At 40.6% G+C, this 27,995-nt stretch overlaps 1 protein-coding gene across 2 annotated transcripts; it reads left to right on the top strand.

Moving 5' to 3' along the window:
• The first annotated feature begins 6 nt into the window (after positions 1–6).
• On the top strand, positions 7–27,989 carry kif18a (kinesin family member 18A). Of its 2 annotated transcripts, none has more exons than XM_085759069.1 (17): positions 7–349; positions 2,361–2,518; positions 2,785–2,889; positions 3,442–3,552; positions 3,728–3,925; positions 7,122–7,298; positions 7,421–7,495; positions 7,611–7,711; positions 14,128–14,290; positions 14,854–15,018; positions 16,130–16,251; positions 16,356–16,645; positions 18,333–18,389; positions 22,884–23,253; positions 24,521–24,613; positions 24,880–24,980; positions 27,322–27,989. In XM_085759069.1, exons 1-17 carry the CDS (start codon positions 34–36, stop codon positions 27,453–27,455), a joined length of 2,736 nt encoding a protein of 911 aa, XP_085615195.1. In that variant the 5' UTR covers positions 7–33; the 3' UTR covers positions 27,456–27,989. The 2 variants fall into 2 exon arrangements, with proteins under 2 accessions (XP_085615195.1, XP_085615204.1); XM_085759078.1 differs by having other exon boundaries at positions 24,883–24,980; positions 27,322–27,541.
• Positions 27,990–27,995: the final 6 nt, after the last annotated feature.

Genomic DNA, 27,995 nt, shown 5'->3' with positions numbered 1-27,995 from the left:
AGCAACGCTCCAGGTGATGAAAGAGTGACCACGATGGAAAGTAGTGTGTGCAGCCACGTGAAAGTAGTTGTTCGGGTGAGGCCGACCAGCGACAACGAGAAGCGTGAAAACTTTCGAAATGTGGTCCAGGTTGTTGATAACCACATGCTCATATTTGACCCCAAAGAAGAGGACGTGGCATGTTTTGGGGCACAAAGAATACGAAACAGAAACATAAACAAGAGGGCCAACAAAGACCTCAAGTTTGTTTTTGACCAAGTCTTCAATGAGGACTCTACTCAAGCTGACATCTTTGAGAACACCACTAAAGGAGTGTTGGATGGTGTGATGAACGGATTTAACTGCACAGGTAAAGTGAGCCACTTCCTTGAGCAGTCCCTCTAGATACGTTGGCACTATGTTGCCAAAAAAAAAGTGTGTTGCATGCAATAATGTTTGCTTTACCTCATATTAAGTTTTGCTTTCCCTTGCTATATTTTTGCCATTGGAAAAGCTTTGGGAGATGCTCTAGACTGCACATATGAGAGAAAGGAGAGATGATGTGACACTTTACTTTCTGCATAAATTGTTAATTTCACCTTTCCAATGACAACAACTGCAGTGACTCTGCCTGACTCTGCCTGTGGTGGTTCCAGCAACAACTGTGATATGGTTATTGCTCACACTCCAGCTGTGTTTGTGGTTGTACTGATGATGCTACGGATATTGCTACGTAACTCAACCGTGATCACTCTTTATTGCTCATATAAACATCCGCAACGAAAAGTTGCTGAGTCACATGGGATATGAACCCATGGTGCTTCCATCATATATGACAGATGAATTGCCAATGCATCACCAGAGTTAAAGGACACAGTGGTCATTTAGGTGGTGTTAAAGGGATAGTTCAACATTTTGGCAAATTGGCCCATTGCCTAATCCCTATAGTTTTAGGAGAAGGTTTGTTACCTTTAATTGTCGGTGCAAGCTATTTTTAGAACGGCGGAGCAGAGCCGCGATCTGCTCAGTGCTACGCTCGGAGGCTCATGGGATTTCTTGGTTTCCTTCATCAAAATCATCAAATACACAATCCAATTACCGTAAATTCCGGACTATAAGCCGCTACTTTTTTCACACGCTTTGAACCCTGCGGCCTATACAACGATGCGGCTAATTTATAGATTTTTACTGGCTAACGGCCTCCGGGGGGCGCTCTAGCAGGAAGCGCAAAAGTGAGACAGACACGTGGGGAAAGATTATGCGCCGAAGAAGACACTAGTTTTGAGTTTTGGTGCAGTGTTTTATTTTCTAACCAGGCTTGTTACTGTCCTGTTGGTGCCGTACTGCCGATTTTCAGGCACAGTTTGAAAGAAAGCATGTCTTAAAGAGGAACTAACCGTGGCTATGCTAAATTTTTACCTTAATTAAAAAGCTCCAGAGTAATTGTGATCGTTAACAACTGACTTGTTGCGAGTGACAACGGAGGCTCTCTGCCTTCACCTGGCGTCTCACGGCTGAAAACCAACCTTGCAACAGTAGCCTACCTGGCCGCAGCCCTGGTGTTCCAGCTCTCGTCTCTGCACACCGCGACACAAACGCGCTCCGTAACATCGTGTATGTTATGTAACGTTATCCACCGTGTCCATTTATTGATTTTTCACCGACTTCATTGTCAACAAATGCACATGGGCGAGAGGAGCGTAACCAAAACAGCGGAAAAGCGAGCGAACTTGCATAGTTCCACAAATCTTCCATGTACTGTCTTTCTGTGTAAATATCTCATGTTACAACATGAAAACCTGCGGCTTATATTCAAGTGCGGCCTAATCTATTTTCTTTTAAAATTTAGGTGGTGCGGCTTATATTCAGGTGCGCTCAATAGTCCGGAAATTACGGTACTCTCAGACTCGCTCTGGTGGACAAGTTGTGACCTGCACATTCACCACGCTATGAGATAATGGATTGTTTTCGAGGCTAATGCAGAGACTGCTTGCCGAAAACTGACCCGACGGGAACGCGCACCAACGGTTTTGCATGAATTTACCTTGAAAACAACTCTGTCTTGTAACGTTCTGTTATTATCTCATAACGTGGTGAATGTGTAGATCACAGCTTGTCCACGAGAGCGTTTTGGAGTTGTTGGATTGTGTATTTGATGAGTTTGATGAGGGAAATCCCATTAGCTGAGCAGCTCACGGCTCTGCCCCGCCGTTGTAAAAATAGCTTGCACCGACAATTAAAGGTAACAAACCTACTCCTGAAACTATAGGGATTATGGCAATGGGCCAATTTGCCAAAATGTTGAACTATCCCTTTAAGACAGTAATAATCAATAGAGATGGTGTTCACGCGTCTTTCATTGAATTTTTTTTTGATTACAGTGTTTGCCTATGGTGCTACCGGAGCAGGCAAAACACACACCATGTTAGGTTCTCCAAATGACCCTGGGGTCATGTATCGTACCATGACAGAGCTGTTCAAACGCATGGATGATGCCAAGGAGGAGAAGGAGTTTGATGTCGCATTCTCATATCTTGAGGTGAGCGTTTGACTTTAAGATTGTTGCTTCTGTTTGTTTTCTCATCCATATTAGTTGTAATATTCTTTCCAAATTAAACCACACTGCTTTAGCCTAGAGGCACTGCAGCAGTTACACATTGCTTTAATATCTTTCAAAGATTTCAGTGCTGACTCGTGTCCCGTACAGAGCCTTAACCTGAACATATTTTTTGTCTTGACTGATTGTTTTGCATGGTTTTAATGGAATTGCCTCTGTTAACGCTTTACTATTTTATTTGTTTATAGGTTTACAATGAACAGATCAGAGACTTGGTGGCTAATGTAGGCCCTCTGGCAGTGCGAGAGGACAGTTCGAAAGGAGTGGTTATTCAGGGCCTCACATTACATAAGGTTGGTAAGAATACATTATAAAAGAAATGTATCATACACTTGCTCCCTAGCATCATAGAGGTTAAATACTGGTCTGGTGTCAATCCAAAGTCAGTTTATTACCCTCAGTTAATTTGGATTTCCCTCAGTTGGTTTTTGTAATACATAATGTAATGCTTTTTAATTAGAAAATCATATTTTCCAAGTCTGTAGAGGTTGTACAAGAATAAATGCCAAGAAATGTGCTCCCCTGCAAACACTTATATTTAAAAATGCGCTGTCTGTGCTTAGCTGTTCCCAGAAAAAAAAAAATGTGTGGAGGAGATACGATTCAGGAAAACAATTTTCTCTTGCAACTTTAATAAATGAAGGTTGTGTGGGTGTTTTTAAACTTTGTGGTGTCATCAGCAAATGTTGTATGTAAGACAGTGTTGGTTGTTTTCTGAATAATCGACAAAATGTTGTCCCCTCCCACTGTTTTGCTGTTTTTGTGTTCAGGTGCTCTGTGGTAGTCCTTTTATTGGCTCACACTCCATCTATGTCATTTATTTCTCTTTTTTTATTCCTGTACAGCCCACATCTGCAGAGTACATTCTTGAGGCTTTGGATTCTGGCAATCGAAACAGAACGCAGCACCCCACTGATATGAACGCCACCTCTTCCCGGTCCCACGCTGTATTTCAGGTATTTCCATCCAGTCTCATTGAAATGCCAAAGGACATTTAGTAACATGATGTCACAACCTAAATAGGCAATAATTAGATAGAGAACACACACAATAGCAAAGCAGAACAACTATGCAGTTTCAAGGATGTGGTTTAAAATATACTAATTATTATAATGTTTTTTTTCCATCCAGATATATTTGAAACAACAGGACAAAACCGCCAACCTCAACCCTAATGCCTGTCTTGCCAAAATGAGCCTGATTGATCTGGCAGGCTCAGAGCGAGCGAGCGCCACCAACGCAAAAGGGGCACGATTGCGGGAAGGTGCTAACATCAATCGCTCTCTCCTCGCCTTAGGAAATGTAATCAATGCTCTTGCTGACCCAAAGGTGAGTGGGTTTATATTACCCTAGATATTTTACTGTTTCTTTCAATAAACTCACCAGTGTTCAAAACTGAGAAGAATGTGGATGCGGTTCTTGTGGACTCTTTGCACAAGCAACACATTTATTATTTTCCTTGTTCCTGAAAAGCTTTATTGTACAAGATAATGGAAATAAAATAGGTTACAACGCTCAAATCAACCAACACATGTTCATGTAATGTTGGCATTGGGTCTGATGATTGTTCTGGTCAAGTGGTCAGTATCAGCTTTTTACACGTCCAGCTGTTATTGAAAACATTGCTCACATTTGCAAGACCATTGTGCCCAAGTTTTAGATTAGATTCTCTAAAAAAAAGAAAAAAAAAATCACAAGAAAATAGGAACTGGAAAATGTGGTCTCCCTTTTAAATATTTAACAGTGCTTGCTGGGAGCAATCTCTCACATGTGTCGGTGACAACTGGAAATTCAAATCAGGAATCTGTTAACAAAAAGAGTTAACATTCAGACAGTGTTGTGTACTTGTTGTAACGCTCACAATCTTGAATTTTGAATGCACAGAAGACGCCCCCTGGTAAGCAAAGACAGCTGCACACTGTCACTGTCAGGCAAGAAAGTGAACAAAGCGTTTCAGTTAGCTTTGTAAGAAATGAAACACACTAATCTGCAATTCACTGCCTAAAATAAGTTTGAAATTATGTTAAAAACAATATCTAATACATATTTATAGTATGTTACCTTGCTACTTTATGTCTTGGGTATAAGCCACTGAACATCAGTTTAGTTTGACAGGGTTCCTACGTAAGTATGAAAAGTATGGAATTTGATTTTATACATTTCCAGGTTTGGAAAAGTATGGAAAATGGAAACTATTGCATGGAAATAGACATCTATTTTTTTAATCTTATCTTGGTTTGGTTTTATCTGAAGTTATTTGGGTTAACTATTTTGTATGTGCTATTGTACTTAGCTACAATCACCTGGAAATTATTTGGTTGCATAATGGCATACACATTCAGAATGAAGACAAGATAAATTGCATGCTTTTTTTTAATATTATCTATTTACTTAAATATCACAAATTATTTGAATTTTTTACTGAGAAGTCTGGAGATTAGGGTCTGGAAAAAGTATGGAATTTGGAAATTTCAAATGTGTAGGAACCCTGGTTTGATGATAAAAATATGTTGAATATGTCATTATAATTATCAAAATCATAGAAGCTTTAAAATGTAGATCATTATGGTTATAAGTGTATAAAGGTGACTGCATGTCTACAAAAAACGGAGCCTTGGAAGTGGAGAGTCAACTGAGTATTTGGGTATTATTTCATTCCAGTTGCATACATTAACCTGTCAAGCAGTCTTCTCATTTTACACTCGAGTCTCAGGGGATGAGGCGCAAGCAGGCCACATGCATTTAGGAAGTGCTGTGCAAACGTAGCACAGCCATGTTGAAAGGGGATCCCTCTTCAACAGGTTACTTCATTCTTGGGTTAAAACTGTGTTTTTCATGGACGCTGTCCATTTACTGCTGTACCCTGTTCACCATTCTTGTTGAGTGTTGCAGTTGTGGACTCTAGAGGAGTTTAATCTGCTCAAGCTACAACGCCCACCACTAATCCCCACTCCTTCTCCACCCTGTCCCCATGGTTATTGGTGCTCCAGTGTTCACTGTTGGCAGACAAGGAATTCATGTTGTGGCCATTGTTTACAGGAAAGAATGTCCCCACTTGTGTCTGGGCTGACATGCCTTTCGTTTGAGTGAGAAGAATGCCTGCTACTTCTGTTTGGGCTGTTCAGTATGTCATCTTCATGCTATGCTGCACAGAGGTTTTTGTTGTAAGTTGTTTGCCTTAGGCGATGTCCAAGCTAATGCAGATACATTTTATGACACATCCGTTCCCTCCATGTTGGTCCTCCATCCACATGAAGCCAGTGTTTCCCACTGACAAAAATGGGGCTATCTGAAAATGTTGTAAAAAGCGGATACATTTGATATTTCTAATCTCATTGAATAATAAGAAAAGAAGAAAAGCTGAGTTCTTGTGTGGTTGTCATGTCAACATTTTCAGACATGGTCAAGTCGCTTGCAGCAATGTTGAGAAGAATCAAGCTTTCTGTCACAGTTAGAGGTCGTTAACTGTATTGACTAAGCCTGTACCTGCCTCACAGTAAAATCCTTACATTGGTATGTCGATGGGTGACAGGGTAATGCATTGGTTTTCCCATAGGCGCTGCAGATGTGTGTTGATTATCTCGGTATTTCAGCCTTTGGTGTGGCAAAGCGGAGTTGGTAATGGATGGTTGGACCATGAGAGCTCTGATTGTGAATCACTGTTAGAAATGGTTACATTATTATATATGTGCACCTGCAGAACATTAACTCTACTAACAAATGGAGTTTAAATGAACATTTGAATTAGCAAGAATTTAGCGTTTACTTTAAGGAACAGACTTCGCTGAAAGAATGTATGTTTGAACGCCTGTTCTTTGTCATATAGGAGCGTTTCCAAATTGGCACAACTATCCTGAAACTCCCTGGACCAGACATGAGCTATAACAACTTGGGTATTGAATCTAGATGTTGGCTAAGGGGTTTTTCCAGGGCGCAGTGCAGATATACAGCTGCAAACCCCAAAACGGATCACTTTACACTCCTTTGTTGCTTAACTTTAATTTGACTTTCTGCAATCGCAACACTCATGAGATTGTGACTTGTCTAAGCAGCTGTAGTTTACTTAATGCCATCATTACAGACTGAGCTGTTATCGAAAACCAGCTGCAGAAGGACTCGAGTGTCGTCCTGTGGATGGATGATCCCTGTTTTAAATCTAAGACGATCACTCCATATTGAATGTTGTTCCCCTTTAGGTTTATTGGTCCCCATCAAACAGTGTAATGTGACTAAGCTTCTCCAGTGGAGCTTGACCAGATGGAGAGTGCGTATTAAGGCACACCTGACATGTGTGCTCCTCTGCACATCACAGAAAGTTTTTTTTATATCTTTAAATTTTGATTTGTGTCATGTTCAACACAAGTAGTGGATTTCCAGAATCTGTATTTTTTCATTTCCTTTCCTTATTTGATGTATTTTTATGCGTTAATGAAATCCCCAAGAGTTTTTCCTACTTTCCGTGCTGCTTGTCTGTGTGTACACTTTAAATGAACCCAAATACCCAAAGTGATCTTATTTGTTCCAGAGTAAGAAGGCTCACATACCGTACAGGGACAGCAAGCTGACACGGATACTTAAGGACTCCTTGGGTGGCAACTGCAGGACAGTTATGATTGCCAACGTTAGCCCCTCATCCAAGTCATTTGATGACACCCACAACACGCTTAAATACGCCAACAGGGCCAAGGAGATAAAGTCCTCGGTTAGTATTCTTTTTTCTTTGTTTTTTGTTTTTTTCATATTGTTTTATAATTATAAATTTGGATATCAATGCTGTGATTCCATTTAAATCATGTTCTTTTCCTCTCTCCTCTTGCCTATCAGCTGAAGAGTAATGTTGTAAGCCTGGACAGTCACATTGGCCAGTATGCAGTGATATGTGAGAAGCAACGGCAAGAGGTAACGTGAAACGACCAACACCACCATGCATCCAAGTTTCCAAAAAAAAACATGAGAAAATACTTCAAATTAATTTTTATGACACGTATTTCAATGTTCTGTTATATTTCTAAAGATTCTGCAGTTGAAGCAAAAACTGAAGCAACATGAGGAGAGGAACAAAGTGCCTGGGACCACTAACATGAACTCTTCCCAGAACCAAGCAGACATCAAAAGGTAAGCGTGCTCATGAGTGTAACTCAGACTGTAACCCGAGAGAGAACAGTAGTTGCCTCTTTAGGTGTCGTGGATTCTTTTAGTTATAATTGAAATACAGGCACTGATTGCAGGCAGACGGTGCACGTGGCCAGCGTACAGTGTTACACAATGAGAATACATTCACAGAACCTGTGGTTTTACAACTGGTTCTGGTACTGTATTGTAATTTATAATGAAGTGGATCAAGCAGTGTAAGGTGCAATTAGACATGCTGGTTTAGGTTGTAGAATCAAGAATAATCTTCCAAAACAAAAGAAAAAAATCATGGGTCTTTATCTATTTATTTATTGCTAAATTTTCCAGCTTAGCATTAAACCTTTATCAGCTTTATTTTGCTACATCAGCTCAGCTCTAGCAAGCATATCGCTTAATAATTGCCCATTTCCACATTAAGAAGGCAGCACAAGTGAGTTTATATCCTGACGGTGACAGCCAGGACTTTTCCGTGGCATGTTCGAGAGAGAGAGAGCTCTTGTGAACCAACCAGCGCAGGCCAAATCATTTAATTAAAAACTGTTGAAAACTACGTGGAGCCGGAGCCCGGGGTGTTGATTCTCAGTGAGCCGAGCAGAGCAAGCATCACTTTTAGATTATTTTGAGTAGTCTATGAATTTAATTCACAGATTATATTATGCAGAGTAGATCAGAGGTGTGTGAGACAAACATGCCTGTTTTTGTAGACATTGGTTGTGCACTTATTGACACACTGTACTGTACACATAGATTGTATCTATTTTCCTCATACAGTTATATAGTGTTATGATGACCGCATCATCATTTGATTAGTCAATTTTCTGACACTTGTCCCGGGTCATAGTTGTGGCAGACTAATCAAAGTAGCTGCCAACTTTCTCCATCTCTTCCTGGGGGTTCCCAAGGCAGTCGTAGGCCAAATGGGTTATATAATCCCTCCAGTGTGCTCCGGGTCGGCCTCTGGGTCGCTTCCCAGCTGGACGTGCCTGAAATGCCTCCACGGGGAGGCGTCCATGTCGAATCCTAATCAGACACCCCAACCTCCTCAACTGGCTCCAGCTCTGCTCCGGTGTCTTTCTGGATGTTTGAATCCCTCACAGTGTCCCCAAAGGGCTTGAGCACCCTGTACAGAAAACTCATTTTGGCTCCCTAGCAGTGAACTCATTGCTTCTGTCGGTACCCAGAGTTCACACCGGTCTAAGGTTCCTATTACATACAAATCCACCTGTCAATTGGATGCTCAGTTCGCATCTCACTCTCAAAGAAAACCCAAAAAGATTTTGGCTTTGTTCAGTTTCAGCAGCATCTGGCTTGGCCATTAGATGTCGTAGACATTGCTCTTAAAGGGATAGTTAAACATGTTGGCAAATTGGCCCATTGCCATAATCCTTATAGTTTTAGGAGTAGGTTCGTTACCTTTAATTGTCGGTGCAAGCTATTTTTAGAACGGCGGAGGAGAGCCGTGAGCTGTTCAGAGCAACATTACGGAGGCTAATGGGATTTCTTGGTTTCCCTCATGAAACTCATCAAATACACAATCCAACAACTCCAAAACGCTCTGGTGGACAAGTTGTGACCTGCACATTCACCACGCTATGAGATAATAACACAACGTTGTTGTTTTAGAGGCAAATACAGAGACTGCTTGCCAAACAACTGCTTCTTACGGGAATGTGCATCAGCGGTTTTGCATGAATTTACCTCTAAAACAACTCTGTCTCGTAACGTTCTGTTATTATCTCATAGTGTGGTGAATGTGCAGGTCACAACTTGTCCACTAGAGCGTTTTGGAGTTGTTGGATTGTGTATTTGATTAGTTTGATGAGGGAAACTAAGAAATCCCATTAGCCTCCGTAGCGTAGCTCTGAGCAGCTCGCGGCTCTGCTCCGCCGTTCTAAAAACAGTTTGCACTAACAATTAAAGGTAACGAACCTACTGCTATGACTATAAGGATTATGGCAATGGGCCAATTTGCCAAAATGTTGAACTATCCCTTTAACATTTGGCTGCAGAGTGCAGACGTCACTGGTGCTGCTCCGTGTACTGTGTGGTGAAGCCTGCACAACTGTGAAAAGCAGTGGCGCAGCTCTGAGGTCTTAGAATTATGTCCGTCATTTTTGCCAAGGTGCTGTACAATATTTCTCATAATAAATATGAAGCGCTCAAAGGCAGTGACAAACGGTTGTGGCCAGACTTTTTTGAGTACTCTTGGTCTTGGACAGTCTGTCTTCACCATTCACATAGACAAAAGTTCAAACAGAGTTTACAACCAGGAGTAGCACTTCCAAGGTCTGGTGCACCAGAAAAATGCTGCTAAAATAGAAGCAAAGCACCTTTGTTATTTTGTTGTTGTTTTTTTAACCCAAAGCAGTTCTGTGTGCTTTGATTGGTGCCGCTGTCAGTGTGGATATCATTAGTTAGTAAATGCTGGCTGTTGTTTATTTATTTGTTTGTGCTGCCACGCGTGCACACCAACAATGCAGAGAAATTAGTGGAGTTTTTGACAGCTGACGACCTCCCAGAGTCCACGGGAGGCAAAGTGCAAATGCTGCTAAACTGCAAAAAAAAAGAAAGAAAAGAAAAACCTCGATCGGTTCCCATGCCCCGCGGAGATCCGGTCGCAGCATCTCTAGTTTATCTGATATTTTATACTTTGTTAAAGCAGATATCAGTGGAATGTTTTTGTTAATATAAGTCCTAAATAGTCCTATTTTCCGTCAGCAATCACTTACATGAAGTATTTCAGCCTAAACACGAGTCTCTCCGTCACTCTGCTCTGCTGTAACCCGAGGAGAAAATTTTCCTTGTGGGATACAAGTGTTATCCAATGAGGGGAGAGAACGGCATGAAGGGCTGTGTGTGCAGCCAAGGGATGCGCGTGAATGTGGTGACGTAGCACGAGGACCAATTGATGCCTGACAAGGGCGGGGGCTGCTAACTCATGGTGCGTTCAAGGAAACTCGTACTTTGTGTTTTTCCTTCCTGTGAAGTCATACCAGTTCGATCTGGTACGAGTTCACGGGTCGGAAGTTACGAGTGGCCGTTATAGGGAACTTTCACAGACAACAGGACGGTAAAAACACGAGCTACGGGTTACCTGGAACCATAGACTGTAAAAAGAATGGACGTAGCGTCCGTGACGTCACCCATTGGTTTGGGGGAGTCTGTTTTGTGCCTCTACTACGGGGGTTTGAGCCGCGCCATGTTGGATTCTACTTGCCATATTTGGAGCGGTGCGGCCGTTGGCCGGCCGAGGGCCCGCCCACTGGCCTCGAAGCAGTGGTCTCCGGACCTGTCACTCAACGGTTCTGCGCCCTAATTGGCCAGAACTTTAAACCTAATAACAGTAAAACGGTAGAGTTTTAAAAAAATTCACCCCCCTCAGAGTGTGTGCGGGGGTAGAAACTATCGGTTGAGACCAAAAAAATGAAATGTACCAGGCTGTAAATATGTTTTTTTAAGCTGTAAAATCGGCTATTTTAACATGGGGCTCAATTGGAGTTGCTCCCTTCTGGAGCCAGCCCCCAGCGACAGCCGAGGGGATTGCAGTTTTTTGAACGCGGAAGTGAGCTTCACTCCTCAGACCGACAACTGCCCCCTTGCCTGGAACGCTACCAAGTCGTAGTTGTGACTTGAAGCTGTAACTTACGGTTTCAAAAGCCTGCCTTGAACACAGCATTAGCCGAAACGGCCGTGCCGCTGTTATCTGCTTTAACAACTTGTTTGTGTTACTCCCATGAAATGCTTTTCCATGAAATGGGTATTTGAACCTCCTAGAAAACGGTTACTTCCTGGAAAACCGTGCACCTTTAGTGAGGACCTCATGCTGCACCTGCAGGTATAACTGGTCCAGTCAATCAAAAAAGAAAAAACCTCATAACTGAGCACAGCGGAGAGCAGCTGCTTATGGGAAGCAGTAATATAGTGTGTCAGTCATTCATTGAAATTCATGGACTGACCAATCTAAGGTCAAGAAAGCAGTATTCTTGTTTAATTTAGAATCACATATCATCTCATATCTGTTGATCTCCTCATTTGATTTCGATTTCGAAAGTCCAGAATTAATTTGATTCAGTACTTGATGATTCTGTTGCATCAGATAAATACCAATGTTGAATGAAATGCTTTTAAAAATTTGTGTCAAGGTGCACATTGTAGATATTTTCAAGGCATACAACTGCATGAAAATACCTGAAACACTAACAAAGGCATCTTCATTCTGTGGATTTCATACAGCTAAACATTCACTATGTACTATTCAGTATCAGATGCTTCAACTAAGTACAACAACACCACTTTAATTATCACTTTGCAGCCAGACAGAAACTTAAAATCTGCCCACTCATTCATGACACATCAGGCTGATATCTGCAGACAGCTGGTTAGCTAGTAGTGGATAACCAGCTACCAGTCTGTCTCGATGTCATCACTTGTTGTTTTTATATGTTTTTACATTACAATATTCCTATAGTTATATTTATATTGCACCATTAATGTCCATTTCACTTCACAAATGAGATATCTAATATAAATACATACATTTACATTACATATAATCTGAAAAACACACACAGACCCACATATAATAGACACCAACCATACAAATTATTTTCATTCCTATATCTTTATAATACTTTACACCTGTTTCCTGGAAATCTATTAATTCATCCAGTCCTAGTCTATGGATACATTTTATTTGGCTGCGTGTTGCACAAACCATTACTTTGGGCTGAGTACTGCTGTTTTTCAATCTAGCTATCTAATCAAGGGCTGTTTTACTTCCGGGATTAAAAACCAGATGTGCTTTGAGGCCTAAGGATTAGGCAGGAAAGCCGCTGATGTTGACAGTTCTGTTATTGGGGGAAAAAAATGCCAATTAAAGTTAGAGCATCCCCATTTTCATTTTTGGTAACACAAATATATGCCATGTATCTCTGTATAATGGTATACTAATGTTTGATAAAACCGGTGTAATCAATATTATCCTTCCTATATGATTTATTTAAATGGACATTTGGATGTATAATGACAGCAGCGTAGTGCCTTTATCTGAATTCAAATGATGAATGCACATTTATTTGTTTCATATAAATCAGATAAATCACATCCCATCTAGTCGTCTCTAAGGCATACAGTGGCATCTGTTGGGGTATTTGGGTTGGGGGCGGGGGACACAGAAAAGCTGAATGAGTCTCACTCCCAGACATTTCATTCACTGGCATCAGAATTCACAACTCGCACAGTGAGAGGCTCTGAATAGAGGCTGCACGCTTCTCACACTATTAAAAATTCAGCAGTCTAGCAAGGCCACGACGTCTCCTACGTCACTGGAGTTACATTGAAGAGTGCAGTCACATCTCAGCGACAGCTCTCCAGTCTTATTTACCTGCATGCCTCTCCTCTCTCTCCTCCTGCTTTAACTCAACTTGACAGCCACTTGCATTCAATCTGGATATCACCTCAACTCTGCTCCAGGAATACATGTATACATCATATAGCTAAGAATATCTTTATAGCTCATTTGCAACAGGAAAAGTGTCGTGCTCTAGATTATATTAACATCCTGCTATGATAATTGACTTGACCCTAAAAGCATCATTAATTCATTTTGGTTTAAATGTGTTGATAAAAACTATTAAATACTCATGATCTTTTTAGGATGTGTTAAATACTTGAACTTGAATAAGTGGGTCCTAAGAGCTCTTGGCACAGCAATAAATTAAATTTGCTCCTTACATGTGGAACAGGGACTTCTAATCACATCTGGCTTGAATCCCTGTGGTGATGGTGATGTGTTATTGGATTGCATTATACTAAGAGGTGTTTCTAATATTCTGTCCCCCTCATGTATGCGAATCATAGTGCACATTACAAAAAAAAAAACCTTTTAGTATAATACAGTACAAGGCCCCAGAAATGACCAGTGTCAAATTACTGTCTCACTGTAAGAATAGTGTTTTAAGTATATTTTTTGGAGGCTTTTTAATGGACAGCACAGTAGAGAGAGAGAGAGACAGGAAATGGGGGGAGGCAGAGAGAGGGGGAATGACATGCAGGAAAGGGCCGCTCGATGCGGGATTCGAACCGGGGCCTCAACACATGGGGAGCCAAACGACTCCCCAGCAAGAATAGTGTTTTAACCATAAGAATTACAAATACATGTACATAAATAAAGTTGTTTTGTGGCAGTTTTGACCACATTTGTTGCAGATTATTCTTTTAGTTTGGGTAAAATGGCAAAAGAAGTGCCCTAACCCTTTCCTTTTCTTCTCTTTTTACCATTCATATCACTTGGAAAGTTTGACATTAATTTCCCTCTGTTAAGTTCAAATTTCATAATGTGGCCTTTTTTTTTAAAAGCAAGTCTTGTAACTTCTGAACATCACTCTCTCTCCCTCTAGGGTATCAGAAGCTCTGCAGCTAATCTTCTCGAGTCGGGCCGAAATCAGGAGAGAACAGCTGGATCTGGAGAGACAATTGAAGGAGAATGAGCTGCGCCAGCGCTACAGCGAGGAGGACAACCTGCAGATCCAATATTTCTGTGCCAAAGAAAAGACTGAGAAGGTAGCTGATGCTTGCACTGCTATCCACAGATTCCACCATCCCTGCAGAAAAACAGCTGCTGAGTCATCGTTTCACCTCCCGGTTCTCCATAGTTGTCTTAGCCTCTCATTTACGCCACTAAAGGACAGGGTCACTGCTCCCCAGTTCTCTGGCTGTTCTCTGCTGTTTGAGTGTTAGTGCCACTGCAATTTTGAAAGTATATATAAAAAAAAAAAAGTGAATTTGGCACCGAACTTTGCAGAACATCCCGCTCTTGAATCAGAATCAAACTTGAATATCAAAGACATTTTACTGGGAGTCGTGGGAAATAATCAGCCCTTTAAAATGTCAATTTGAACTCCTCACCCTTAGAATAAACTGTTTTGAACTCACCACCCCGGCAATGACTGCTCAACAGACAACAATAAAGACTGTAAATGAATATGTATTGCTAGGTTGCTTGTCATATTGTGTGTTGCATCCGTAGTTATTGTTATTTAGATCACATACACACATACTAGCACAGACAATAGCTGATTCACAGTATCATCTAAATGACCCTTTGTTGTTCTTCCTTTCAACAGGCGACTTGTAAGCATGAGCGGAAGATTGCCAGCTTACGCACTCAGCAGCAGCACATCTGTAAACGTCTCAAGGATGCAGGGACGCGTTTCTTGGACAACGACGGTTTGCTTCATCGCGTCGAGAACGAGATCAAGCTGCTGAAGTCAAACGACCACGCTTCAGAGGTGAGTCGAACTTAATGGCCCTTTCACATCCATCAGCTTAAATCAGTACGTAATTGACAGAGATGTTTGGTGTCTGTTGTGACAAAAAACAAGTATATAGAAAAATTGACTTTTCGACTTCAGCTTTGACAACTACATGTATTCATTTTAACAGTAACAATACATTTTATTTATTAATTAAGCGCTTTTACAGGTGCTCAAAGACACTTTACATAGATAAAATTATAAAATAGATCAAAAATCAAAATAAGTGAGACTCAGAAACAGCAATATAACAGAACTAGACACACAAAATCACACATTAGGAGCTAATTTATATCAAAGTCTATTGTAAATTCAGTTGTTACCTAAATTAAATTATTATATCCATGTTTACACTCACATTAATACAGTGTTAATGGAGCAGATACATTATTTTCAGGTAGAGGCAAATGGTTGGTAAACTGGATGATTTTAATGTGGAGGAAAAAAAAACTTTACATTGTGTGTTACATCCTTCACAAGTCATTGCTTGTAATTGTTTTTAGTTGTTATTTATTTTATTTTTTACTTTGTTTGTTTGTTTGTTTTGGAAGGTAGGCTGTGCCTCCACTGGTGTCGTGACTGTCTTTGTTTTCTTCCCATCTGTTCTCCCAGTAATTAGAACCGTGCTCATTTTATTTCTCCAGCTCACTCGTGGATCACTGAAGAGAATAAATCAATACCCTTTACTCATCCCTCACACAGCAGCCAGTTACCTAAAACCATGTCCATGTTATTTTTTTCTTCTTTATCCTTTCTTCCAGGAACTGACCCAGAACTATGACGCACCCACCGGTCAAATGTTCTCTCTGCTGTTGTTTCATAGTTTCTTTACGTCAGAGTGTGTGTGTGTGTGTGTGTTTTTTCTCTTCTCTCCCCTCCCTTACCCTGAGCAGACTGCTTGTCTGATGAAACAGTGATGAAAACAGAACTTTGAATCTTATCTCTACTATCCTGACCCTTAGCCACCTTTTTTTTTTTTGTTTCTTTTTTAATTCTGCCCACCAGTGTGCTTGCTGATTCAATATGCTGATCATTTTAACACTTTGTCACGTCTGCTTGCTGACCTTGCTTTCTCCCGTTTGTTCAGGTGTTAGTAAAGGACCTATACAACCACAGGCTGAAGCTGCAGGTGAACGATCTCCAACAACACATCAGTCAGATGGTGAAGCTCACGACACTGCAGGATCAGGAGAACAAGCGTATGCAGAAGTAGGTTCACAATCCCTACAATTAATTCACATCTAATAAAGTAAAGTACTGTAACACCCACTTGCACTTCACCTCGCTCTATAATTTCTCTGTTAACGTTTCAGAATGGTAAACATCTTGCTGCCAGCGTACAGCCGGCACTACTCTTCGTTGCGTGGAGTCGGCCTGGTCACAGCGCCGGATGAGATGGAGAACCACGAGCTCGAGCACCTGGTGTTGAGGGAGAGAGGTGTGGTCTGGGCCGACCAGGAGGAGGTGGGGCAGCTGCAGAAAGGTGAAGGGAGTGGAGTAGAATCACAGAAGACAAATGAGACGGGAAACATTGGGCTCCACGGCGACTTGGCACCTGTCCTGTCTTTCTCACATTTGCTATACCATCAGAATAGCCCCTGCAGTAAGTTATTGTCCTCTTATAATCCTGTTTGTTGTTCTGTTTCTGTTAATTAAACACTATTCACTATTCAGCTATTTGACTCATCGAGGAGTTTTTTGATTTATCAGAAAGGGTAAAAAAAAAAAAAGGAAAAAAAGTGGGTGTCTTAAAGTTGTCTGTTTGTCTGTTTTGACCAACTGTCTAAAACTAGAAGTGTTAATTACAATAATTTAAAAGCAATGATTTGGTCATGTTTGAGAGGCTATAGCAAATGAATGTTTTTCTTCAAATTTAAAGTTGTTTTTGTAATTTTCTCTCAGTGTTTCAGTATGAAAATGTAGTCCCTTGCAACCTTAAGACACCTAAAAATGTCAGTCTGCTTGTTGAACGCAGGAAAATCTGACCACATAAGAATATACATGAATGAAAACTTAACTCACGTATGCTTCGTCATCTTGTATTGTTGGGATCAAACAAAGAAAAAGTATCGGTTTATGAGGAAGCAGGATGCCCTTGTTTAATTACATATAAATTAATGCTTTGCAACAATCTCCCCCCTCCCCCGGTCAGTCATCCCCCTGATATGCAGAATCTAGCTGAGAGCTAGCTGGTGTTTCTTAAACTAAACTAACTTGATGTGATTATTTAGTGTTTTTTATCTGTAAATATATTTACTCTTAGACGTGCAACATGTCCACGGTGCACCCCGGTGCCCATTGTCAGCTGGGATTGGTCTCACCTGCATGTATGATCAATTGTTTCATAGTTTGAAATTTATTAGCCAGGTAATTTAATAAGGCCCAGTGTATTTGGCATCAGTCCAGTTCTGGTGTGTAGCGTGGGACCCGTGAGATTGCACAGTTCATTTTTAACTGTCATCTCTGCTTGACCTAGCAGCTCCGGTCCCTCATGACATATAAGCCACGACAGACAGTGGAGCATGAACCAAAGTTGGCTGACAATTCTCAATTACCATGATGGTGTCTATCATTTGTCAGGCTGTAAACTCTGCAGCTGTGACTCTCTCCTGCAGATGGTTCGTTTCAAATAATATCTCAATTTATACTTCTTCAAAAGTGTTTTTTTGTCGAGTTTAGATTAAATTCTTTGTCAGGATAAAGAAATAGCTGACTCCAGAATGGAGACATTATCGTCGGGCCCCCTGTGGGTCAAAGTTTAAAAGATTGCAAGATGTTGATGGGACCCAAAACACCCCAGGTTGACTCAGTGCTCAGGGAATTCATCATGAATGTAACCGTTTCTTCTGACCTTACATTTCTGCCATGTTGCATCATGCTTTTGCTTTGGCTTGAGATTTTATTTTATTCAACATTTTACAAAAAACAGATTGACTTTTTCTTAAACCGAATTTGTTTAGCTGATCTCCACAGTCTGCACAATGAAAACAACTTTAATCATATCTCATTTTTAAGTGTTGAAAAATGTTTAACCTCAGTAGTTTTTTCACATTTATAGTCAGGTAAGCAATGTTTTTATTAAAAGTTTAAGTGACTGCTGTTGAACGGCTTTTACAATTTTTCCAAAAAGCAAAGAAGGAAGCTCATTTTTTGTGATAATTGTAACATTTTCACTGAAAGAAAACCACATAACAAGAGGCGCTGAAGGTTTTCAAGTCTCCTGTGTTGTTGTTTCATGGCGATGTGCTGATGTTGCTCCTTGAATCCCTTTATAATTTTTTAATTCACAGGTGCAGAGGGGCACGCGAAGAGAGCATCACTGTGCAAAGCTGTTCCATCACCAAAAGGTAAATCTGTTCTCCTCTCCCCCCTGTCTTGCTGACATACTGTAGTCATTAATCTAAAACCTCTGCATACGTGGTAATCCCTCCCACCCCTCAGTTATTCACCTTTTTGCTCTCTCCTGTCACCTTTTCACTCAATCCATCACACTTACGCAAACCCACTCCAAGAGACAATGCTATGTTTTACTGCAGCAGAACAAACAGATCATAAATTTGTTTTTAATGTTCCATATTAAATTGAGATTGTTCTTTATATGCCTAGATTTTCACTTTTGCCATGTTGCTCTCTCTTTATTTGCTGAACATGTTTGTTGCAGTTTGGCTGAATCGAACTTGTTCAGGGTAGTAAAAAACACAATAAAAATCAGACATGTAATATAATTAGATTTATAGTTGTCCTGCTGACATTCTATCCCGGCCAAAACTTGAATAATAAAATGACGCGAAGACCAGCAACCAGTTTTATAGAGGGGAAAACGCTACACGAGGAGCCTTTTGGGAAATGTAACACAAAAACCTTTTTGAAATATTGCAGTTCAAATTGGCTGTAATGATATTTACTGCAGGTGGTCTACATTTCATTGAAACGTATTGTGGGAAATTTGACTTTTGTAGAAAATACTTCTTCCAGATGACCAGAGCTCCTTGAATGGAAATTAAATATGAACGCACCGGGGAGTTTGTCACTACTGCTATTGAATTTCCCAGCAATATGTTACAGTAGGTGAACTCCCAATAAAGAACATTTAGTTTTGAAAGTTTAGTTTTTTCTGACTATGAAAAGCCCTTCTTTCTGCATGGGTGTTCTATCTGACCCATCGTTATATCCTACGAGTTTTATTGTTTTTTGTTTTTTTTTCCATTCGCTCATTAATTGTTATTCAGCCGTAGCTGTGCTTTTCTCTGCCAATAACACACCTGATCACATTCTCACTAAGACTGTGTACATGGCCAAACCCTGCCTTCTTCGAGTGTAATGCAGCGTTTGGTATTTGTAAAGTTATAATCGATAACATATATTGATCCCTGCTATAAACATTTTAAAAAATCAAGGGAATTATTTACATATTCTTACCCACAATCCCACAATTAAAGGATTTTAAATACATATAGAAACACTGCACCTTCAGCATTAGTGGACAGATGTATATGTGTTGTATGTGCCTGACACAAACAGATGAATGTAAATGTTATTTTAATAATAGATACACATAAAAATGCAGTGTGTTTAATTGTCGTAGCGTGTTCATGCAGCAGCACTTTGTCAAATAATATGTTTTCCAAGCATGCACATAGAGGTGATCAGAGTATGATTTATTCAGCCTTTAAATAACTGTCTCATCACTGGTTTCCCATTAGTGGAATCACGCAGCCACAGTTAGATCTCTCTAATAAAATCATAACTCTGTGCATCTTCTTCAGTTATGCATCCACTGACTCACACCTGCTTCATTTAAAACCACCCTGTCCATCTTAATTTCTGCCAGAGAGCTACCAGTGTTGGTTAGTGCTCTGTGCATGTTGTTGTGCTGCACGACTCATCCCCATTCCAGATAATATTGAGCTGATATAACAGATGTTTTAATAAATAAGGTCTTTTACGTAGCATTCAGACGAAGTGCTCTGATCTTGTTCTGTTGCTGTTTGTCAGTCCCTTACTGCTTCCTCAGCTCTTAATGGTAGTCACTGCAGCATGTTATGAGAAATAGCTCCACCCTGCAGCTTGAAAAGCCAATCAAATTTCATTGGTTTTAGAAAGGGTTGGGGTTTTGAAAGTGCATTAACTCTTCGTGGGCTGCTTAATAATTGCAAATTGCACAAAAGTGATCTCTTTGTAGCAGCATTCCTCCATTCCACAACTCGGCGTTGCTTATAACATTTCCACACATGCATCTATAAATAGCTTCACGATTTTTCATTCAGCTTTCTCCCTCTGCCCCCTCTATGCTGTTCTTTTTATATCCCATTCGATCCTCCACCGCGCACCTCTCTCTTCTCTATTTTTTCCTCCCTGGATTTTTTTTTTTATTATTTTTTTTTGCTGTGCCTTTTTTTGCTTCAAACGTCTGTTTGTCCGGCTTTTTCCTCCATTCTACTTTTCTTTCCCTCCTATCCTCAAATGTTTTTTCTCTGTGTCTAGCATCTAACCCTCCCAATCCCTCCTGAGCTTCATTCATGAAAATGCAGATCCACAGCAGGGCAGGAAAAAACGTCAACAGACGTAAACTCCCCTGCTCCACCAACCAGAAAAGGCGCACTATAAAAAACAGGCAGCAGCAACCAGGCGACCCTAATTCAGTGCAGCCTCCACCAGAAATAGCAACTCATGCATGTATTAATCCCCTACAAGCCAAAAATATGTGATTGAAGGAACTCTGCTGCCATTTATTGCTGGGGACAACTCCTCTGCCACAGAAAAAGGCTATTTATCACCGTCTCCTCACTCGATGTGCTGTCTGAAGTCTGACTCACATTTTCTAAATATTGCATTCTGATATTTAGGGTAATGTTTAAATCAGTCGTTCACCTTTGTAGTTGGTGTTCTTGCTTCCTTTATGCGCTGGCACTTTTCCTTCTCAGCCCTCTCAATAACCCCCACCACACCTGTGCAGGAAATGCCACAAGTGTAATGGAGTTTTTAATGTGATGCAGACACTATGATTCAGCCTCGTTCTGTTCTGCTGTGCAAGTTTCTGTTGCTGTCATACTTTTTAATTAAAGTAGAAAATGCAAGGTAAATATATCATTACACATACATAACTTGGAATTTATGTTTCTGTTTTTAAAATTAGTGTTGAGAGAACCAAAGGGATTCATTATCATTCAGGCTAAACAGAGCATATTTAGATATTTTGTTTCATATATTCAACATTAATCCAAATGCAAGTACATATCTGTGTTCACTTGAATGTACAACTGTCTTAAAAATGAAATTAATATCAATATTCAATGTCAATTAAGGATTAAAGAAGAACTATGCAAGATTTTTTACCTTAATTAAACCGCTTCAGAGTCATTGTGATGGTTAAATGACTTGTTACGAAGAGAATGGAGGCTCTCTGCCTTCCACCTAGCTTCTCTTGGCTAAAAAAAACAACCTTGCATGATGAGTACCTCCGACCCGGTGTCCCAGATCTCGTCTCGACAGCACCACGCCACAATCATGCCCGCTAATCCGTAATCCCTTGTTTACGACTGATAAAATACCCAAATATACACATCGTAAAAAACGTATATGATATAAAACGTTATCCGCCACTCCACAGATTGCCTTCTCGCTGGCTTTGTTGATAATAAATACACCTGGCGGGGGAAGGGAGGATGGTTGGCAAAACAGCAAAAAAGCGACCAGACTTGTATAGTTCCCATTTAAAGACAAAATTAATCAAATTAATATTAATCCTGTACTTAATGCAGGTTTAACCAATCTGTATCCTTTTTGGATTCATTATATTATTTGTAATTGTCTGCTAGCATTAGCTAGTATTAGTTTATATTGGACCACTAGTAAGATACAGTGTGTACCAGGGAAATGACTTCCACAGTCATCTAAACCAGATTGTTTATTGACCAACAGACCCATCACTCTGTTGGTCCCTTTTTCAACAACAAAACCACACAAGCCCTGCTAGCTTTAACATATCAAAACAGTAGAGACCGCTGCATGGATGAAATATTTTTGTGGGCCAAACCAGATGTTAGTGTCACCCCAGTTCCCTCAACCAAAAGTGTCACAACCCAGCAGGGGTCTCGCAGTAGGGTAAGGAAAGCAACATCAGCTGAAATAATCCGGCAACCTTTTTAACTGTCCAGTGAACCAAAAGTCAACTTAAAGACAACAAAATAAAAAAAACGGACAAGTCGCTAAGAGAGGAGACCAGGAACACGTGTATGAGGGTCCTCTACCTGCGAACCACATGATGGATGACACTGCAAATTGTTGTAACCTAAAGATAGCAGCGTCCTTTGTATTGAACCAAAGTCAGTGGCAGAGTTGATGTTCATTCAGTTAGCAAACATTTTACACCAAGTCACACTGTGTGTCTTGTAAGATTTTGACCAGCAAACACACAACACACAGGATATTTGAACTGATTAAAACAAATATGTTTGCAGATAGAGGCACCGAGGTGTCGTATATTCAAATATTTTTCCTTCTTCGAGCCCCTAATATATTTTTAATCTTGGGAATTGCTCTACAAAATTAAAAATCCACGATTAAATTAGCGATAAAGTTTCATCAGGATTTTCAAAAGTCAAATATTCAGTCTACTTCAACACCATTGTGTGGGTGTATTATTATCAGCCTTGGCTGACGGTGTAGGAGACACAAATACAGAAATCTCTCATGTAAAGTGACCAAAGTTTTTGACAAATTTTATACTCATGTTGGAACCCATCACTCACAGTAAGAGGCTGATTGAGGAAATTGGCATTAGGTTGAGTTAATTTTACTGCTGCTTTGTATTAACCATTACTGATGGGTTGGATTTTCAGGTGGAACGAACAACGCACGTACAACACAGGAACCACTTCCCAGAATGCCCATCAGGAGAAATCTAGCTGCATCACTGGCGCCGCAAAGCCCGCCGACCGTCGCCAGGACCCAAGTGTTTGAGGAGGGCATGTTCCCGCTCCAGTGCACACCAGAACCTGCTCAAAAAACTGTTCAGAGCTCCTCCAGTGCCATGGATCCCAACATGACCTTTGAGGTTCCGGACAATGACGATTTAACTGCAACGAATGCCACCATCACAATAAGCACCGGAAGTCCCTGTCGAGAATCAAAGTCCACGGACTTCTTGGGTCACGGCCAATCACTCCAACCTCCCAAGGCAACTGAGAGGAACCAGATACCTACAAAAAGGTTAGATACCAATTCAACCAAATATTCAACAAATATGCCTTTCATCAATGCATCATCATGCTACACACAGAAAGTTTCAAAGCAGTTGCGTGAGAGACGTTCAGTCTGGATGTCGACCAGACCATTCAATAGTGGCAAATCCCCCAAACGCTATTCAAAACAAGACAGAGACTAGAGCACAAATAGTATGCGTATTCTCACCAGCGGCATGTTTCCAGACTGGAACATTGGGGCCAAGAGGCTTAAGTCAGCTGAGCCGCCCCTTGGTGTCTTCAGCTGGAAGTTGCCAACAAAATAGGACACATCTCGATGCTACGGCAGCAAAGAGGATTTGAGTTAGAAAACTCCTCCCAGCAGAGGAGCCTCAACATTCATTGTCACGTTGAGGGAGTATCATCTGATTTGTTTGACAAATGTGTAAATAACCAACATCAAAATTAATGAAATTGCAACAAAGCCAGATCAAGTTGCTTGAAAACATCTGTGCTACAAACACTAAGTGTTGTTGGCTTTTCGTCAAACACTAAAGCTCAAGGCTAATCCAGACTTTGTGGAAGCACTTAGCCACTTAGCACCTAGTAACTAAGTTGGTCTGCAACAGACAAGCCAAATCTCAAAGGAAAAGTGTTGCATTTAGATAGCAAGGAAAAGCACTACCTTTTGTAAATATTTAGACCGATACATAGGCCATTGTAGACGGTGTTAACGGTGTAGATGAAGGGAAATTTAGAATAAGAGAATCAAGGAGCTTGGTGCACCAGTTTTACCCAGGCACCTGTGGAAAATACATTTTTGGAGCTGCAATGTGGATGAGTGGCAGTTCCCTGGGCAGGGTTCATACAAAGTGTAGCAGACAAGGACACAAGAGATACAGACAGAGAGAGAAGACGAGACTTAAACTGTAGTTCATGTACTTCAATAAAACAAATGTAGAGACCTGGTTAAATAATAAATGAGAAATGTTAATTACACATGGCTAATCCAACACCTCCAGCAGGTTGGTCTCCTCAGGTAGACTTTTCTTAACAACCCACATTGTGTTTGTTGATGGCAGCAGCAGATGGTTGGTTTCCCCCGGTCACATGGTCAATCTCCAACTTGGCTTTGGTGCTTGTCACATATCTACAATTATATGCCTGTATAATTTAGATCTGAGATCATCAAGTGTGTGTGTGCACACACACACACACAAAGGGAAAATTTGCTCATTCCGATGTGATGCCTTAACGGTGGAGATGTCATGGTAACATGAGCCTTTACTCTGCAGGCAACAGATCCCATCTTTACAAGAGGTGAGACGAGCCCACCCGACTTACATGGACATGACATCTGCTGCACAAGGAAAGCGTAAATTTAACCGGTAATGTGCCACTGCCCTTTTTTTCTCTCTTTATGTTCGTTCGTTACTCATCTCCGTCACTATACCAGTAGTGGATTATACACTCTCCGTCACTATACCAGTAGTGGATTATACACTCTGCTTCCACATATTTATGACCAAGTGAAGACATTTATAACCATTTTCTATGTTATTAGGAAGAAATTAGTTACAGATTATGAGGAACTTTTATATCATTTCATGTTTGATCATTCTTTCTGTTTGTTTGTTTTTCTTTTTCACTGTAGAAACATCAGAGAAGAGTTAACACAGGATCTCTCTGCACCAAAACGTGTAAAGAAAGACCCGTCAGCGACCCAGAAACCGCTCAGGGTGCATCGGTTCGCTGGTAAGTGTGGAGACAACAAAAACAATCTGCTGAAGAAGAAATCCACACACTAAAAGACTAAATAATAAATACAGTCATTATGACTGATGCCACAGAATCAATGGCACACGCATACACTGGACTTTTTATTTGCCTTTTGACAACTACAAATTGCACCTGCTCTACTGTGTGAGTCGTGATTTTATTTTGTAAATGATTGAGAAATAAAGAAATATATTTTTTTACCCAAAATTTTTTCGAACTATCTTAAAGGAAAGTGGTGAAATCCTCCCAAAATGTTATGATGTCTGTATTGCACAAATGGGATGTGAATGGATGAAACTGCAGTTTCACACACAGTAATCCAGAAAATCCAGAAAATGAAAACATGTTTTAGAAAATTTACCAAAACTGGTATGTGTTATTTACAGAAGTACTCAGACTCTCTATATTGTGCTCTCTGAGATGTGAGTTCAGACTGAATTGATAGTGTAGAAATCGTACACCTGTGTCCATAAGGTCCCACAATTCACACTTAATCCAGGTCACAAACCAAGTCATGAAGTCTGAGGCGCTCTCTGTCTTCTGACCTCAGTGATAAGATTTAGTCCTGAGACATAGCTCACACGTGTAAATTTACCTCTAACCATGCGAATGTTCACAGGAGCGCTGTCTCCTCTAAATGTAAAGTGGTAGGAATTTTGAACCACCGAGACTTCACCTGGGTTTTTCCGTCCAGAAAAAGTCAATAACCTGGTAAAAAGGTTGATGTTCAGTGAGGTCACCAAGTGGTGCTCTCAAAACTAATGCAAAGGAAATAATTTTATTCAAAAAACTTTGAGTACAGCGTGTCGTTTAGCTCATATGCATATGACGAGGCTATACTCCTCGCTGCAGCCGGCCCCGTATCGAATCCCAACTCTTTGCTGCATGTCATTCTCCTGCTCTCTGCCTCCCTATTTCCTGTCTCTCTTGACCACACTATCAATTAATGGCATCAAAAAAGGCAAAAAAACACTTTGAGTACTTTGGTATTCGGATGAAATAAATGTAATGATTTTTGACTCTTTGTGTAACCCTTTTATTGAAGGGGAAAAACGTTATTATACATTTTCATTGTGCCTTTTAAAGTTCTTTCAACTTTGGGACACAAGTGCTCCTTGAAAAATCAATGTGCGTAGAGCCATGACCCTACCAGACGTCCTCTGTGGTGGTGGGAGGACCTTCAGTGAGAACAACCGTCTCTACAACGCTCCACCAGGCTAGGTCCTTAGATTTTCTGACCTGATGAAACGAAGTTAAACCCCTTGTCCAGAACAACAAGCCCACCACACGCCGCTGATGGCTTGGCCTACACCGTCCCTGTGGGTAAACATGGTGGTGGTGGTGGCGGCAGCAGCAGCATCGAGCACAGGGACAGAGAGTGGAGACACATAAAGAGAGGTCTTTGAAAAACCTGCTCCTGAGTGTACACAGCGATTCACCTCTGAGTAGGACAGTGACCCAAAGCATACAACCAAGACAACACTGCAGTGTCCTCAAGACAAGTCCCTTAGAGCAGCTGTGGAGAGACCTGAAGATGACAGTTCACTGGATCCTCCACATCCAGGTGTGTAAGGCACGTAGACAAACCCCAGGAGGCTCAGAGCTGCTGGAGGGGGCATCTACACAGTACTGAATAAAAGGTCTGAATGCTTTTGTAAATACGTCATTTTAATACATTTGTAACATTAAAAACATGTTTTTCACCTGGTGGTTATGGATTTTTGAATGTTGGGCATAAATGGGAAAGTTATCTGTCTTTAAATTAGATGTACAGAGCAATTAAAGGGACAACGAGGAGTTTTGGAAAAGCAAAGTGGTTTCACACTACATTTATGAGCCTCTGCGCGCACCGTGAAATTCTTTGACCGGCGCAAGACGGACTCATGTTTTCATTCATCAAGAATTAAAGTCAGAGGTTCAAAGAGGTTCACATACCGTCGTAGTTCCAACCATAAACGTCGATTCGGCGGCCTTATTCTCATAACTCGCCGCGAAACCGAAAGTAAGGAAACGCTGGTCGGCTCCACTAATAATAACAAAATAACGATAGAGACAAAACGATATATTTATCGAAAATGGGCCCATTAACAAGTGTGGGTAGTGTAGATTCATCCACATTAATATGAGACTTTTCTATTGTCGCGGAATTTTTCGTTCTGCCGATGGAGAAACTCCTCGTTGTCCCTTTAAGAGTGCAAAATTGATGATGCCACTATATATTTAGATATAGATACACATACATATATAAAAAACATGGTATGTTGGTGTCAGTTGTGTTCATTCTTGTTTCTGAGCCTTGTTTGTTGTCTGTACCCAGGTTTGGAGAACAAGCCTCGGAGAGTTGTGAGGAGCGTCTCAGAAGGAAATCTCACCCTCATCGAACCTCAGAAATCTAAATCTCTTTTCTATAAAACAACTCAACAGATCAAACGAGTGGCCAAGCGCATGTAAAGCCACATTGTAAAAAAATAAATAAATCAAGCCACTTTGTCTTCACATACAGTTTTCACAGTTTCGATCCCTTCCCGTCCAAATTACTTTTGTAAATATTTTTAATGTAATTAATTAGATAAAACATAATTTTAAAGTTGTCGATTCTGCTTCACTGCAGTGAAATTTTACTTGATTGTATATAGATGTGTTGTTATTGGTTAGTTCAGATCAGTTTAGATGATTCAAACACTCACATTCAGGCGGTAACTAAAACATTTCCTGTGGCTGCTCTGCTTCTTACATACATTATGTACTGTAGCTACTTTAAAACACTGATTGGGCTCCTACTTGATTGTATTTCCCAGGGCAGCTATTATTATTACTAAAAGCAGACAGAACATGATCTCAAATAGAAGAATGCCTGCAAAAAATGAATCGTCTTGATTCTGAGCTGCAGTTTAATTTCTCATTCTATTTTTCCTCTTGTGAAGTTAATAACATAGGGTTAGAGTTATTTCATAATAAAAATGCATGTAACAGAAGCCGTGTTTTATTTTG

This window comes from Trachurus japonicus, chromosome 3, assembly GCF_045865225.1.
Source record: "Trachurus japonicus isolate A0001 chromosome 3, Traja_1.0".
NCBI classification, from domain to species: Eukaryota; Metazoa; Chordata; class Actinopteri; order Carangiformes; family Carangidae; genus Trachurus; species Trachurus japonicus.
The sequence above is the reverse complement of the archived record's forward strand: the minus strand, read 5'-3'. Positions and strand labels throughout refer to the sequence as shown.

What these genes read in the sequence shown, in the direction of transcription:
- kif18a (XM_085759069.1), top strand. Translation starts at nt 34, where the DNA reads ATGGAAAGTAGTGTGTGCAGCCACGTGAAAGTAGTTGTTCGGGTGAGG. An exon ending in GGTCCCACGCTGTATTTCAG is followed by an intron (nt 3,553 to 3,727) that starts GTATTTCCATCC and finishes TTTTCCATCCAG; the next exon opens with ATATATTTGAAACAACAGGA. An exon ending in GTGAGAAGCAACGGCAAGAG is followed by an intron (nt 7,496 to 7,610) that starts GTAACGTGAAAC and finishes ATATTTCTAAAG; the next exon opens with ATTCTGCAGTTGAAGCAAAA.